The following is a 13667-nucleotide window of genomic DNA, read 5'->3' on the forward strand; positions in this document are numbered from 1 at the left end:
TTGTTTCTATCCTTTTTGCTCAAGTTGTTTTACAGCTGCATCCATTATAGATTTATTTTCTCAAGTAGCTGTGCAAAATTTGTATGATTAGTCTCCAAAAGATGGAAAAACACAGAAAAAAAGCAGATCCAGGATGGTGACTTTGAGCTTTATACAGCTTTTCACTGAAATTTATTGAGAATAATTCAGAATAATATTGAAACTCTCAAATTCCTGTGAACAAACAGTGGTGTGATTGATTGTCCCTAACACCTGAGACAGATTTCCTATATCACCAAAATTCAGTTTTAGGAGTGAGAGATGCTCTGAGACTCCTCATGAGTTAGAGCTGACCTGCAGGGCAATATTCAGTTTCTGCAATGAAAAGATGAGTTATTTCTCACTCCTCCATGCTCATGTTCTACAAATAGATGGGTGAGGTTATTTCTGCCCCTGATGTGAAATTCTCAGGTAAAAATTTTCTGGGCTCATATTTGGTGCTGCACTGTAAAAGTGTTTTGGAGAGAAGCACAGTGAGGAAATGAAGTCATCTGGATGAAATAATCTTTTTTCCAGGTTGGAAAAACTACCTGTGGCAGGTGTAGGAAAAAAATAAATGCAAGGAAATGCAAAGATACAATTTATAATGCATAAAAAAAAAAGAGAAGTTCTACTTCATAAAATCATGGAACAGTGTAGCTTGAAAATTCAGGTGATCCAACCATTCATGTGAAAGGGAGTCTGGATTAAATTATTTTGACCCTTGTCCAGCCATTTGTTGAAAACCTCCAGAGATGGAGATTCTGCCATTTTCCTGTGGAGGCTTTCAGTGGGTTGATTATTCTCACTGTGATTATTTTTTTTTTTTTAATAGAATGATAGAACATGCAAGGGACCCAAAAAAATTTTTTATTTACCACCCTCTCAGTCTATAATTACATGTATTGAATTTCTACTCATCCTAATGAAATTTCAAATAAAGCAACTTTATAACCTGGAAAAGCATAATCATCAGAATTAAATCTCTTTGAGATTGAGATAAATTTGTGGAGTTTTTTTTTTTTTTTTTTTTTTTTTTTTTTTTTTTTTTTTTTTTGCCATATGTATATATGATAAGATGAGAGTACAGTTTTTTAATTGGGAAGTCTGTCCACAGCCACAAAATTGACATGTATAAAGAAAACTGTTATTTGAAAAAAAAAAAAAAAATACAAACAAAAAAACCATGCCAAAGCAGCAGGAACTGAAAACTTAGTCTAATGCTTTTATAAAAGGTTCCTCTGAAGCTTCTGAAATCAGCTCTCCCTTATGCACCTGTCTTGGAAATTCATTTAGAATTTGCAAAAAATGTCAGAAGCAGATTAAACATAATCCCTGCCTTTTATTATTTGGTTTAAAAAAATTGTTTTATGCCAAGGTCTTGACAAAATTCATGGCCATGTAATATGTGTAATATGGAAATAACAGTAAGTGAACATTAGCTCAGTTATTGGAGTGTTGATCTGTGTAGAAGCAGAATTTGAGGCACTACCATTTCATTTCACAGCTCTATTTTTAGAATAGTTCAATTTGCAGAGAGATTAAGAATTTTATTAGAAACCTTTACCAATTTTTTTTTGTTATTCTACATTTTTCAGAATCACTTCTTGCATGATTTTATTTAGGTGATTTTCTATTACTGATGTCACTGTTAGGTTCCCAAAATGAATATTTAGAGCAAGATACTGTTCCAAAATGTCTAAACCATGTTTTAATGTGATCTTTTCTTTTAGTCTCAGCACTTTACTGACTTGGATTTCAGTCAGAATTTTAGGAGAGCTTACCAAAGTCTTGAAAAAAAATCTGCCCACAAGAGTCTCCTTTATGCCAGATGATGACTTTACTATTGTCTGAGTGCAGTGTGTCTGAATCAGAATCCTCTCATACTGGAAGGGGGAAAGCAGAAATTTTTGATTTCTTGGAAACTTTTGACCTGCAGGTTTAATTTGCTGGAAGGCTGCTCAAGGTGACATAACAAGGTGATTTTATAAAGGAGCAGGCAGGGGAATTGATATATAGTATTTATTACACATTCTATTCTATTCTATTCTATTCTATTCTATTCTATTCTATTCTATTCTATTCTATTCTATTCTATTCTATTCTATTCTATTCTATTCTATTCTATTCTATTCTATTCTATTCTATTCTATTCTATTCTATTCTATTCTATTCTATTCCATTCCATTCCATTCCATTCCATTCCATTCCATTCCATTCCATTCCATTCCATTCCATTCCATTCCATTCCATTCCATTCCATTCCATTCCATTCCATTCCATTCCATTCCATTCCATTGATATATAATCAATGATAGAATATGTGATCTGTGATGCCCTCTAAGGAGGGGAGGAATTGGAGAATGTGTTTAATTCATCAGCGTATTAAAAGTACAAGGGGCCAGAACCTGGATAAATGCAAATAGTTCAGTAAAAGATTTGAGAGATTTTTTAAGAGGGTAAATGCCTTCTGAAGTTTATCTGCACAAAGCCTGTGGTTCCAGATCACTGGTACTTGTGCTGTAAGTGTGGTTTTAGCAGTGGATTAGTCTCTCAGAAATAGATTATGTTCTGTACACAGTCATCCAAAAGCTAGGAGAATTTGTGTGGCAGCAGCTCAAGCTAGGTTGGGATGTATATTTTGGCACTGAGACACTCACAAGGAACATGAATAGCCCATGTGCCAGAGCTGCTGATGCCTTAAAGCTCCAGCCCTGAGCAGGACAATAATGCTATTAAAAATATGTATTTTCTGTAATCCTTAAATCCCTTCTTAAGCAAGGAGCTCCAAGTGAGGTAGCTATTCTTGGCACTGTAGCCATAGTGCTGAGTAGTGTAATATTTTCTGAAGTGAAGGTTAAATGAAAAGCCTGAACAAACTGAGTGACTGAGAAATGCTGATCCAGTAAAATGTGCAGACTCACATTTTACTATGTATTTCAAATGACCTTTGTCAATTCTGGTGCTCCTAAGAGCAGAAGAGGCAATTCCGTTGTAGTTTGCTGGCCATTGTTGCATTCTATTGCAGAGAAGTGTCACCTCTATAATAATATTATTATTTATTATATTAGCAATATAATATGTACTTTTAAGCCCACGTTAGAATTTTTACTCCACAAAGCCTTAATTAGAAAAGTCTCCTTTGGCTGGCAATTAACATTCTGACAAATGGAAAAGAGAATGGTTGGGGGGTGAAGCAGTCCCTTATCATCCCTCTGCAGGGAGCACCTGACACAGAAAGGTTCTCCAGCTCTACATGTTGTTTGACCAGCCTCTATAAAATTTCTTCCTTATCAGATATTTTATGTGCCTCCTCAAATTTAACATTCCTCTTTCTTTGCTAGACTGGTGTTGCAGCTGCATTCTTATCTGGCATTTTCTTCCTGAAATAAAAATGGCAGCTCCTGAGTTTTAAATGGAATTGACAACAAACCTGGAGTTCCTTGCCACAGAGATGTAAATGGGAAATGCTAGTGTGAGCAGCAGATAAGGTCCATGTCTTCTTCTCTGTGAGTCCACAGCAAATATTTCTCTGACACCCACATTGCTTATTATGGGGCTAGAGATGTTTATAATATGTAACAACACAATAAAGATCATCTTACATGAGAGAATATTTTTTTTATTTAAATTTCTTAACTGTGTGAGTGCTTGAAGCTCCTATTTTCAGGGTGAACAGAAGTTCTGGACCACTGAATTTAAAATGTGCTATTGATTGAACTTGAATGGTGACTGGAGGTCCTTGCTAATGAAATATCAATTAGGCACAGTGGAGGCACATTCTAGCAAGTATTCATAAATGGTGATTTTGTGCAAAAATTCTGTGCATTGACAGAAGCAGACACAAGGGCTCAGGCAGATAGTTACAGAAATTGAGTAAAATCCTGGAGCTGGTGTGAAAAGTTTCACATTGTTTTGATGAATCAGTGTTGTGCTGACAAGATTTTAATTTGCATGTGGCAAAAATTAAAATGCTGAGTTTTGCTCACAGCAATTAGGTTGTCCTTCAGTTTTCCACCCACATGTCCATAAACATAATTCTTCTTTATCCTGGATTCACCTGTGGCAGATACTGAGCACTCTGCATCAGACTTTTTAAGTTGTGTGCTTAGCTAAGACCTGGAAGTTGGTTTAGGTTCATGTTTATAAATATTTGGTTTATAAACAGAAAGAATCTGAATGAATCCTTCACCACTTGGATTTGGAAAATGTGTTTGAAATGTGCTTTATGCATTGTTAGGATTTGGTTTAAATGTGTGCCCTGGTTCAAGAGAACACACTGAGGAGGAAGCTCAGAGCCCTGTTTTGTTCCTTTTCAAAAAAGGGCATTTGTGGTGGTCAGAAATGAATGCTAAAGGAGTTTTGGGATTTGTTTTTTGATTGAACATTTTAAAAAGTTCTGTGCTAGCACTCCTAGAACTGATGCAATTGCAGTCCTGGACTAGCAAGCCAATGCTTGAGAAGGAATTCTTAATATTTTGGGGAAACATTTTGGTCTCTTGTCTCCCCAGAGAGAAACACCAATATATTGGCTCTTTTAATTGAATGTATCAATTTTCACAGTTTTTTGGGGGCAAGAAAACTTTTCTCCAGGATATAATTTCCAGGTAGAAGAGAATCCAGTACAGAAAGAATGCAGTAGAGATCCAGCACGAGCTGGAAAAGGATTTACACCTGGATGGGAGGGGAAGGTTCAGGTGTCTAAGCCATTAGAGATTGCACCAGAGGGGTTTGTAGCCCTAAAACATGCTTCTCTTAAAAGAGCAGCAATCTCCCCCAGGACAGATTTCACTCAGCCTCTTTCCTGCATCCCTCTGCTTTGTAAAACTAGTAAAACAATTTGCTAGACCAGCAGGGACAAGGCTGGCTCCATAACTTGGGGAGAAAATCATCAAGATAAACAGAGCTGAAGGCACATCAGTGCTTTTCATTACCTGGCTGCCAGGCCAGTGTTTCCCCTTGGATGAGGACAAATTTGAGGAGGGACAGAGAAGAAAACTGGCTGAAGGCACCTCTGAAAAATCTTTTACTGGCAGTGAACAGCCTAATTCAGAATGGGTTTGTGAATCCACATCTTCCATCAGAGTCTCCCATGCTGGTCCCAGAGCACACTCCATTAGAATATCTCAGCTTTTTGCAGGATAAATAAGATAAATAACTAACTAAGTTTTGCCTTCTGATGCCACTGTGCAGCCAAATGAAAATATAAACCATTCCCCCCCCCCCCCCCCCCCCCCAATGAAGGTTCATATTTTGTTAGCACTGTTTAAATTTCCCTTTAAATTAATTGTGCCACAATCCCTGGAAACACTTTTCAGTGTTTTTTCAAGTCCTCTGGTGTAGAAGATGTAGTCATCAAACTGCAGCTCTGCCAGATTTGTTTTTGTTCTGCTTCCTGGGTTCTGTGAGCATCAATGCACCGAGCTGAGAGATCTTTGATAGAATTTGGCTGCTCTTTCCACAGAAACCAGACAAAGGGCTGGCACACAGGGGGCCACTCCAACTTTATGTCTTCCATGGATTTCCCTGGCTTAAATTCTAGTTGACTCTCTGAGCTACTTTTCCATTTAATTTGAGCAATTGATGCATCACAGAAGAGGCTGAAGATCTGGAATCTCAGATTTAATCTCTTCCCAACGAGCTGCTGTTTGTGAAGCTTGAGAACAATTGGAGGTGTGACAAGCTGTTAAGGATAACAAGTTAAGTTATCCTAGAGCATTTCATGTATTGGTTTGAAAAAAGGAGCTCAGTGTGTCTGTCCCTGCCTCTCAAACTGCACTGAAGTGATTTGGGAAAGGATGCTCAGCAATCCAGGGCACGTCTCACTCCCAGCCAAGGGTTGTGTGCACATTGCCTTGCTTTGTATCACTTTCTTTTATGAGGCTGCAGAAGCATTTTGTTCTTTAAACAGCTTCCCAAAGCTTCCCCTCTGTCTAGAAAATAGGATTAAAAGGTGTTCTTTAATGCGAGGTAGCTAATTGTTACATATATCTGGATATAGTGGTGGGAAATAGATTTAGGAATTAACAGCAGTTTTTGCTCTTACCAGAAAAAATGTGTGTATTACAGAGTTGAATGAAAAGTCCTAACTGTACAGACTGAACAAGAAATACACAATATCCTTAAACTTTTACTTCTTTCAAGTGATTTTTATCTAAAAGCTGTTAATTTCTATACAGTATCCCCTTCAGCAAGCAGTGTTTCTGCCAGGCAAAAGCACTTGAGACATCATCTCTCAAAAGCTGTTTTTTACCTGATTGGAGTAGTGGCTATTTTTTGCCAAATAAATAATGGTCACACTGAAATAGTTTGACAGTGGAAGTCTGTGGATCTTTGTTGAGGTTTCTTGTGGTTGTATTCCCATCTGAAATGAGTGTGTTAGTTTTGTCTTCTTGGAAGAACTGCTGGCACTCTGATCTCTCTGTTACATGGAAGGCAGGAATAAGGAATCTGTGACAGCCCTAAGTGGCTGTTCCCTGTTTTTTTAACTTTTTCAATATTGAGTTTAATATCCTATAGCTGCTATTTTGGTTCAGGTGTAGGGAACTGGCCAGAGGCCTGCTGTGACTAATGCTGACTCTGTTCCCTGGGCACTGCTGAGGATCAGCCTTCATCCATGCCCCCATCATCCTCACTGCTTATTAACCTGGTTTAAGGCTGCAGTGGGACAGCTCAGCTTCCCAATCCTTGGAGCAGAGTCTTGGAAGGAAAATGTCTTTTTATAATCATAAAATGGAGTCTTTTTTCATGTGCTGATCCATGCCTCCTAATTCAAACTATGCTTAGACCATAAAATCCCCTCTCATTTCATATTAAAGCAAATCCACTTCTTTAGCTACTGCCTGAATATAATGAAAAAAATCTGTAACCCACAAATTAATGTGTTTGAATTGGTCAGCACAGAGTCTGACCTCAGTAAAGCCACTCTAGATTTAGGTCTAACTCAATTAAATTGTGCATCAAAGTGAGCCAAAAGTCCTGTTTCTTAGAATTAAAATTCTCAATCTTTCCCAGAGCCCATACACATGATTTCAAATACTGCAAAAGCTGCTGTGTAGAGTGGACACCAGGCAGTGGGAAGGAAGCTGAGCCATTTGTCATGCAAGGCACAGAGTGACTCGGTTTTTTTTTTTTTTTTTTTTTTTTTTTTTTGTACAAAACATCCCACAGAGCTCCTTTGCACCATTCCCTGGTGCTGTGAGTAATTTGTGTGCTCTGATGCTCCTGCCAGGCTACTCTCTTTGGCAAGAGCCAGCTGGGCCACTCTGTGTGCCAAGGTGTGAAAAGCAAGTCCAGTGTTCAAAACAATTCCCAGTTTCTGGTGAGTGTTGTTGGAGAGCACTGGATGTGCTAAGAAGCTAGAATATTTGAATGGATTTCAAAAGATGATAGAATTTGTAAAGATTTTGTCCTTCCCCTGCTGGAAATTAGTGTTTGCAAATTGCTTTTTAAAATATGCAATGAATGAATTTTCCTTAGTCGGAATAACTACTTCTTCAAGGAAATTACTGATAGAACCCAAACTGATTTATAGCTATGAGAGTAACAACAGCTTTCTGTGCCTGATATAGTTTCTCTGTTAGGGATGATAAAAATAATGTTATCTGGGAAAAGCTGGATTATCTGCCAACCCCCCTCCCCAGTAATACAGTCTGATAAAGGAGCTTGAGTCAGTTTACCAAACTGTTTTCATAGAGATATTAATATTGTAGTCAAGGAGGAAGCTTCATGGGAAACAAAAATGAAACTTTGGCCCTCAAATCCCCTCTTAGTGACTATTTAAATGAAAGCTGCCTCAATTCACAACAGTCTGTGCTCATTCAGCTCTTGAGTTTTACTCACAGCATCAACTTAATTGGCCATTTTAATTTTACAAGCATAAGCTTTCAGTGCAAGCTTTATAATTCAGTATAGCTTTAAGTTAAGTAAGAGTGGTTCTGAAGCAAGAAAAACATACAATGTGGCATTTTGCATTTACTAAATACTGTCAAGCTACTTATGGCAATGCACATAATCTCTTTTCATACATGCTAAGGAAAGAAGAAATAGCTGTTTTGTTAAGCTTCCCATGGCCAGGCTGGGGCAGGAGAAGCTGTTTGGTGTGTAGTGCTCTGTCTTTACTGATCTTCAGGCTCTTGCCACCCTGAACTGCTTTTATTCCCATTTAGTTGGAGTTGCACCTTGAAATAGATCCTGCAGGAATAAAACAGCTCAGGTTTCTTTGGACTGAAGAGCAAAGAATTCTAGATAGCAAATTTTTTTTTTCTCAGGTAATGATTACACAGCTAAAGTTGGTTTCTTGTGCAGCATCTACGTGAAGTTTGTGCTGGAAGTTTCCAGAATGTTGTGAAAAATCTACAAATGGATTTTAGCAATGCTTTTCTTCAATAAACCTGCACTTTTCTCAGTGTTTCAGAGGAACCCTAACCTTTATCAGAACTGAACCTTTATTAAATCCTAACACTAACCCTTCTCAGACAACTCCAGCTCTGCTGAGGATGGCAAATCTACCAGAGCTCTGTACAACCTTGAGCCATAGTCTGCACCAAAATTGATTTCTGTCACTGCATAATAATCCCAGTTCTGGTTCCTCTGGTTCTGGGCACAGCCCCTGAGAGAAGTGTTGTGTCCTTTAGTCAGAGGATGTGGTTATGTGAAGCTTATCTCAGAGGAAGGGTTTTTAAAATGACTTTGTACATCATTAATTTTACATTCTGTATAATAAGCTCTGCTCTAGATTAATCCCTAAAGGCCAAATATTATTGCTGTTACATAGACCCAGTGCTGTCTTTATCACTGGAAAGTTTCCTCAAGGAGAAATGAATTTTGCAACATTCATCTTAGCCCTTCCAAGGAAAAAATCTGCCCACAAAGATGCTTATCTTGTGAACTTCTAGTTGTGTTGGTTTTTTTTTTTTCCTTTTATTTCCATTGTTCCAGTAATGCAGCTGTTTCAGTGAGTGGAAAGTGATGATGTGTCCACAGAACAAGAAATGGTGCTGAAGGTCCTGGCCACTGGTTTCAGCTCAGGAAATGGACACAAGCCAGTAGAGGGTTTATGAAACTTATCTCCTTTTGTACTCAGACTAAACCCTTTCTTTGTGATGTATGGTATTTTGAATTTTTTTAACCTTTTTTTCCAATACTGATATAAATTTAAGGATAGAGTTCTGGTTTATTTGACTAATAGTTTCTAGAAACCAGAAACAGCAATCTTTCACTCAGCATGAAATGTTCCAATTCTGAGAAAACCAATTGTTCTTTTTTTTTAACTGAGCAGTTATGCAGTCCTGCTTTTCAGGAACACCCAAAACCTGTCTCAACATCATCAGTGTTTGGAATATGCAAAGAATTGAAGACTGAACCTGGAGCTGGTAAATTTTCCCTTGTGGTATCTTTACTTTCACGTTTGTAGATATACCCAACTTCTGCCAAATTCTGTTCATTTGAATCCTAGTTAACTCCAAGAATCTTGTTCAGGAATTACAGTAGTTTTCCTGAAGTAATAAATTGGTCCCAGAATCATAATGGGGAAAAAAAAACCCAAAGCAAAAGAACAAACAAACGAAAACAGCAACACAAACAAACAACAACAGCCAAAAAAACCAAAAACAGAAACAAAAAAAACCCCAAACCAAACCAAAAAAACAAGCAACCAACCAACCAAAAAACCCCAAACCTAACTAGAATATTAAAATCTAATGTCATTGCATTTTTGGATTCAAAAGGATAAATCATGTAGAGCTCCCTGCCAGTGATGGTTCAAATTCTTTGGCCAAGTGTTTATTTTTTGGTTTTAGGATTTTTGTCCAAAAGTTTTCTGGCCCATTCTTGAAAATGTAGGGCTTCCCATTACAGATAACCTGGGGTTTAGAAGCTATAATTTTGAAAATGCTAAGTTTTAATCTGTGTGCCTTTTCCCTGCCAAATCTTTCCTTCACGCCTATGTGGTCTGTCTTGATTCCAGAAAAAAAATCAGGATTATATTACATGTCTCTTTTTTCCCCCAGACTTGGCCAGGATACTGTTGCTTTTCTCCTACATGGGAGTGTAATAATATCATCCACCACCCTAAAATATCATGTCATTTGTAATCCTGGAATATAAATCAGGATTCCCTCCTTATCACTCCTAAGAAACATTTTATAAAGAATTGAACTCCATGGGCACAGAAAGATACCCTCCCATCATTTTAAAGATTTGAGATGGTTTATATGAAATCCTGGAGTTTGAAAAATTCAATTATATATATCATAAAATTATTTTCTTTAATCATCTCAAGTCAACTGGCTTTTAAGCCTTTTCAACTAATTTAGAAGTTCTGTGCTGTGTTATGTCAACATTAGGAGTCATTATTGAGAAATCTTCTGTCCAATTTTTCTTCAGAGGAATGGTTTTTGGAAGACCTTATGATTTTATGCTCAGTGTTTTCCAGTAGACACACATTTTGCTTTGATGGTTATTGATGCAGGAAATTGTGATGTAGCCTTGAGGCTTCCTGCTCTTCCAGGGTCGTGTTCTAAAATGAAACCAGAACTTTCAAATTAGTTTATTGTAGAAATACTTGAGAAAACTCTTCACTTGCTAATTTGCAGGATTTTGGTGTGCAGTAGAAGTGCAGAAAGCATTTCCATGTTCATTTGCTGCTAATGGAACAAGGATGTGCTTCAGTGTAATGTCAATATAGAATCCAAACAGAAAATTCATCTTCTGCTTCTGCAGGCAAATCATAAATTTGGCTTGTAGTAACTACTCACAGCTGCTCACAACTCCTTCCTTTGGTTGTTGGATTTGTGATTCCATTCACAGTTGGGGGAAAAGCAGGATGGATTCTCCTGGAATAGGAATTTACTTAATGTGCAAATAAATGCATGTGGGTAGGTGTATGGTGGCTGCTGGAGGAATGATCTGGAGGGGTATGAAAGCAGCAAAGTTCTTGTGAACTGAAAATAGTGAAAATAAAAAAAAAAAATATTCTTGGAGAGCACCAATTCAGTTTATATGAGCTTCTTAAGAAACATTCATTGGTGGGACCTGTGCCAGGCAAGATTTCAACAAGATTGGGAAAAAGTTTCATTGATGATTGTGGAATGGCTTGTATCTGATCAATCCTATTCATGCTTACATGGAATTACAGAAGCTTGACCTGGATTGCACATATTAAGGTTTTTATCCAGGAATGTGAGTTATACTGCAGCAGAGCTTTGCATCTGACAAGGCAGCCAGTGTAATTTGTACAGTAATTTGTAATATTTCCGGTTTTTTTTAGAAAAGCTGTCCTTTTAAAGAATTTTCTGATGACCTCCTGAGAGCCTTTTCAATGGGAATTGTCATGCTTTTGTATAACTTGCAATAGTATTTTATTGTGTATGAGCTGGTATAAAATCACTCATTCTTCTCCCAGAGCTGCCACCAAAATCAGGTTTTGATTGAGAATAAATTACCACAAGATAGGGAAAAAAGGTCAATGGATATGGTCCTGAAATAATTGAGACAACCTTTCTGAGAGATAAGCAGGTAGTTTTATTTCTCTATTTTACTGATGCAGGGGTAAGGCAGAATAAGTACAGCTGGTGGCTGATACTGAATTGTTGATCAGGGATTCCTTGCTCAGCTGACACACATTTAATTGTATCCAGCAGAAGTAGAAACTCTGCAGTCAGCTTAATCCTCCACTGGATCCCACACTTCCCACTGCTTCCTGTTAATTAAAACCCAGCAAATGTGCACGCTGTGTTTGGTTACACAGATTCTACAGAGCCTTAAAAAAAACTTCAAATTAATGGCTTTAAATTTAAAACTCATTAGCCACTGCCCTGTTGACCAGCTAAAGAGAGTTTCTCAGCACTCCTCTGTGCCTGTGCCACTTCATTCTGCCATGCAAATGCAGAAATGTTTGTTGGCTTAGCTAAAAATATTTGGGAATGCTGGGGGTATCCTTGGGTTAGATAATAAGGATGCCTGCTCATTAAAGCCCAATTAAAGATATTGCCTCTCTTTTTTGAATGCAAAGGAGTAATTTTTTATCAAAATCTTATGTTCACTGCCAGAAGATTTTATTCTTTTTTTTGTAATTTAATCAGTAAAAATGTGTATTTCTGTGTGTGTGTGTGTGTGTTGTTAGAACCAGGATTCTGAAAAAGCCTCTTCAGAGCTGAATCTTGCTATAAATTGATAAATGCATCTTTTTTTCTCAGAATAGTAAGGTTTGTATTTCATTGCCTGAATGTTGCCCCAGTGCTGTGTGAATTGTGGCTTCATCAAATGAAGAAGGACCACTGAGCATTTTGAAGAGAAATTTTGCAATATCGGAGCATTGCCTGTTTCCAGATGAAATTTAATAGTTTCTGATGGAATTTCCTTGAGATCTGATGAGCAGAAGGCTTAAAATACAATCCATGAAGCACATATGCAGTGAGAAAGCTGTTTGGACACATCACCTTTGAGTAAAATCCTTGGAACCCCAGTTCCAAATCTGCCTCTCTGGCTTTTGACTTGCACCATTTAAACTCTTCTGTTAAACACCAATCAATCAAAAAAAAAACAAACCAAAAAGCAAAAATATCTGCAGTTTGGACTAAATAATGGATTCTCAATCATCTGCAATGATGAATATTTTATTATTTTCATTTCATTAATATTTACAGGAAGCTCCAGTAATCAGGATCCATAAAAAAAGGTCTCTGAAAGGTCTGAATTCTCTTTACCCAGAACTTATTCTTCTGTCTTTATTTCGTGAGCTTTTAGTCTCCAGGAGAGTCTGCATGTTCTAAATGAATTCACTGAGGTTGTGCTGAGCTAAACAGAGAGAATTATAAATATTCCACTCAGAGAGAACAGGAACTGACAGAACACTCATGAAAAACATTGGCCATGCACATCCTCATCCTTTCCCACTCTTCTCTTTTCATTTCCCTAGATCATAGATGAAGAAGAAACCCAATTCATGAGCAATTGTCCTGTTGCTGTGACTGAGAGCACACCAAGGAGGAGGACAAGGATCCAGGTTTTTTGGACAGCTCCTCCCTCTGGGACAGGCTGTGTCATCCTGAAGTAAGTATATTCAAGTAAAATTCAGTTAATAATTTGAATATTTAATTCTTTTTTTTCTCCTGGGAACATTTGGCCAAGTTTAGTTCTACTTGCACAGTGAAATGTTAGCAGTTTAAAACCAAAATATTCAGAAGGAAATCCAAGCCTGCAATAACCATTGAGTCAGCAACCTTAATTGAACTTGTTAGCCTTTAATTTCATGTTAAAAAAATCTAAAAATTCTTTATTTTTAAGGTCAAAATTGAGTCCCTCTGGTGGATAAAAAATGCTCTGAGTTGAGATGATTAATAGCAATGTTCTGTGAAGTCATGATTGTCTAAAACTCCTTTATCACAAGTACCAGATCTATTTGTTTAGAGGTGAATACTTTCTATTTAGTCCTGGTCATCATTTACAGATATTTTACTTTTATTACAAACTCTGACATGGAATTTTTTCAAGCAGTATAAATAAAGATAACTCCAAGTATGTTCACTTTGCTTTGGGGTCTGTAGAACTAAAGAGTGCCAGAGACATGTCCAGTCTCCTAAGAGTTTGTTTGCTGTGTTTAATTGGACAGATTGGTCAAATATTCATGGACAGTTGGGGTTTCTTTG

The 13667-nt window shown here is 37.3% G+C and overlaps 1 protein-coding gene across 1 annotated transcript in view; it reads left to right on the forward strand.

Moving 5' to 3' along the window:
• The window catches only part of SPON1 (spondin 1), a 149629-nt gene that overhangs the window by 19536 nt on the left and 116426 nt on the right, over window positions 1-13667 (forward strand). The window contains exon 3 of the mRNA XM_079310145.1: window positions 12938-13071. Within this exon, the coding sequence (XP_079166271.1) occupies window positions 12938-13071 (134 nt within the window). The remainder of the gene's footprint in view (window positions 1-12937; window positions 13072-13667) is intronic.

Source organism: Erithacus rubecula (assembly GCF_903797595.1).
Source record: "Erithacus rubecula genome assembly, chromosome: 6".
Lineage (NCBI taxonomy): Eukaryota > Metazoa > Chordata > Aves > Passeriformes > Muscicapidae > Erithacus > Erithacus rubecula.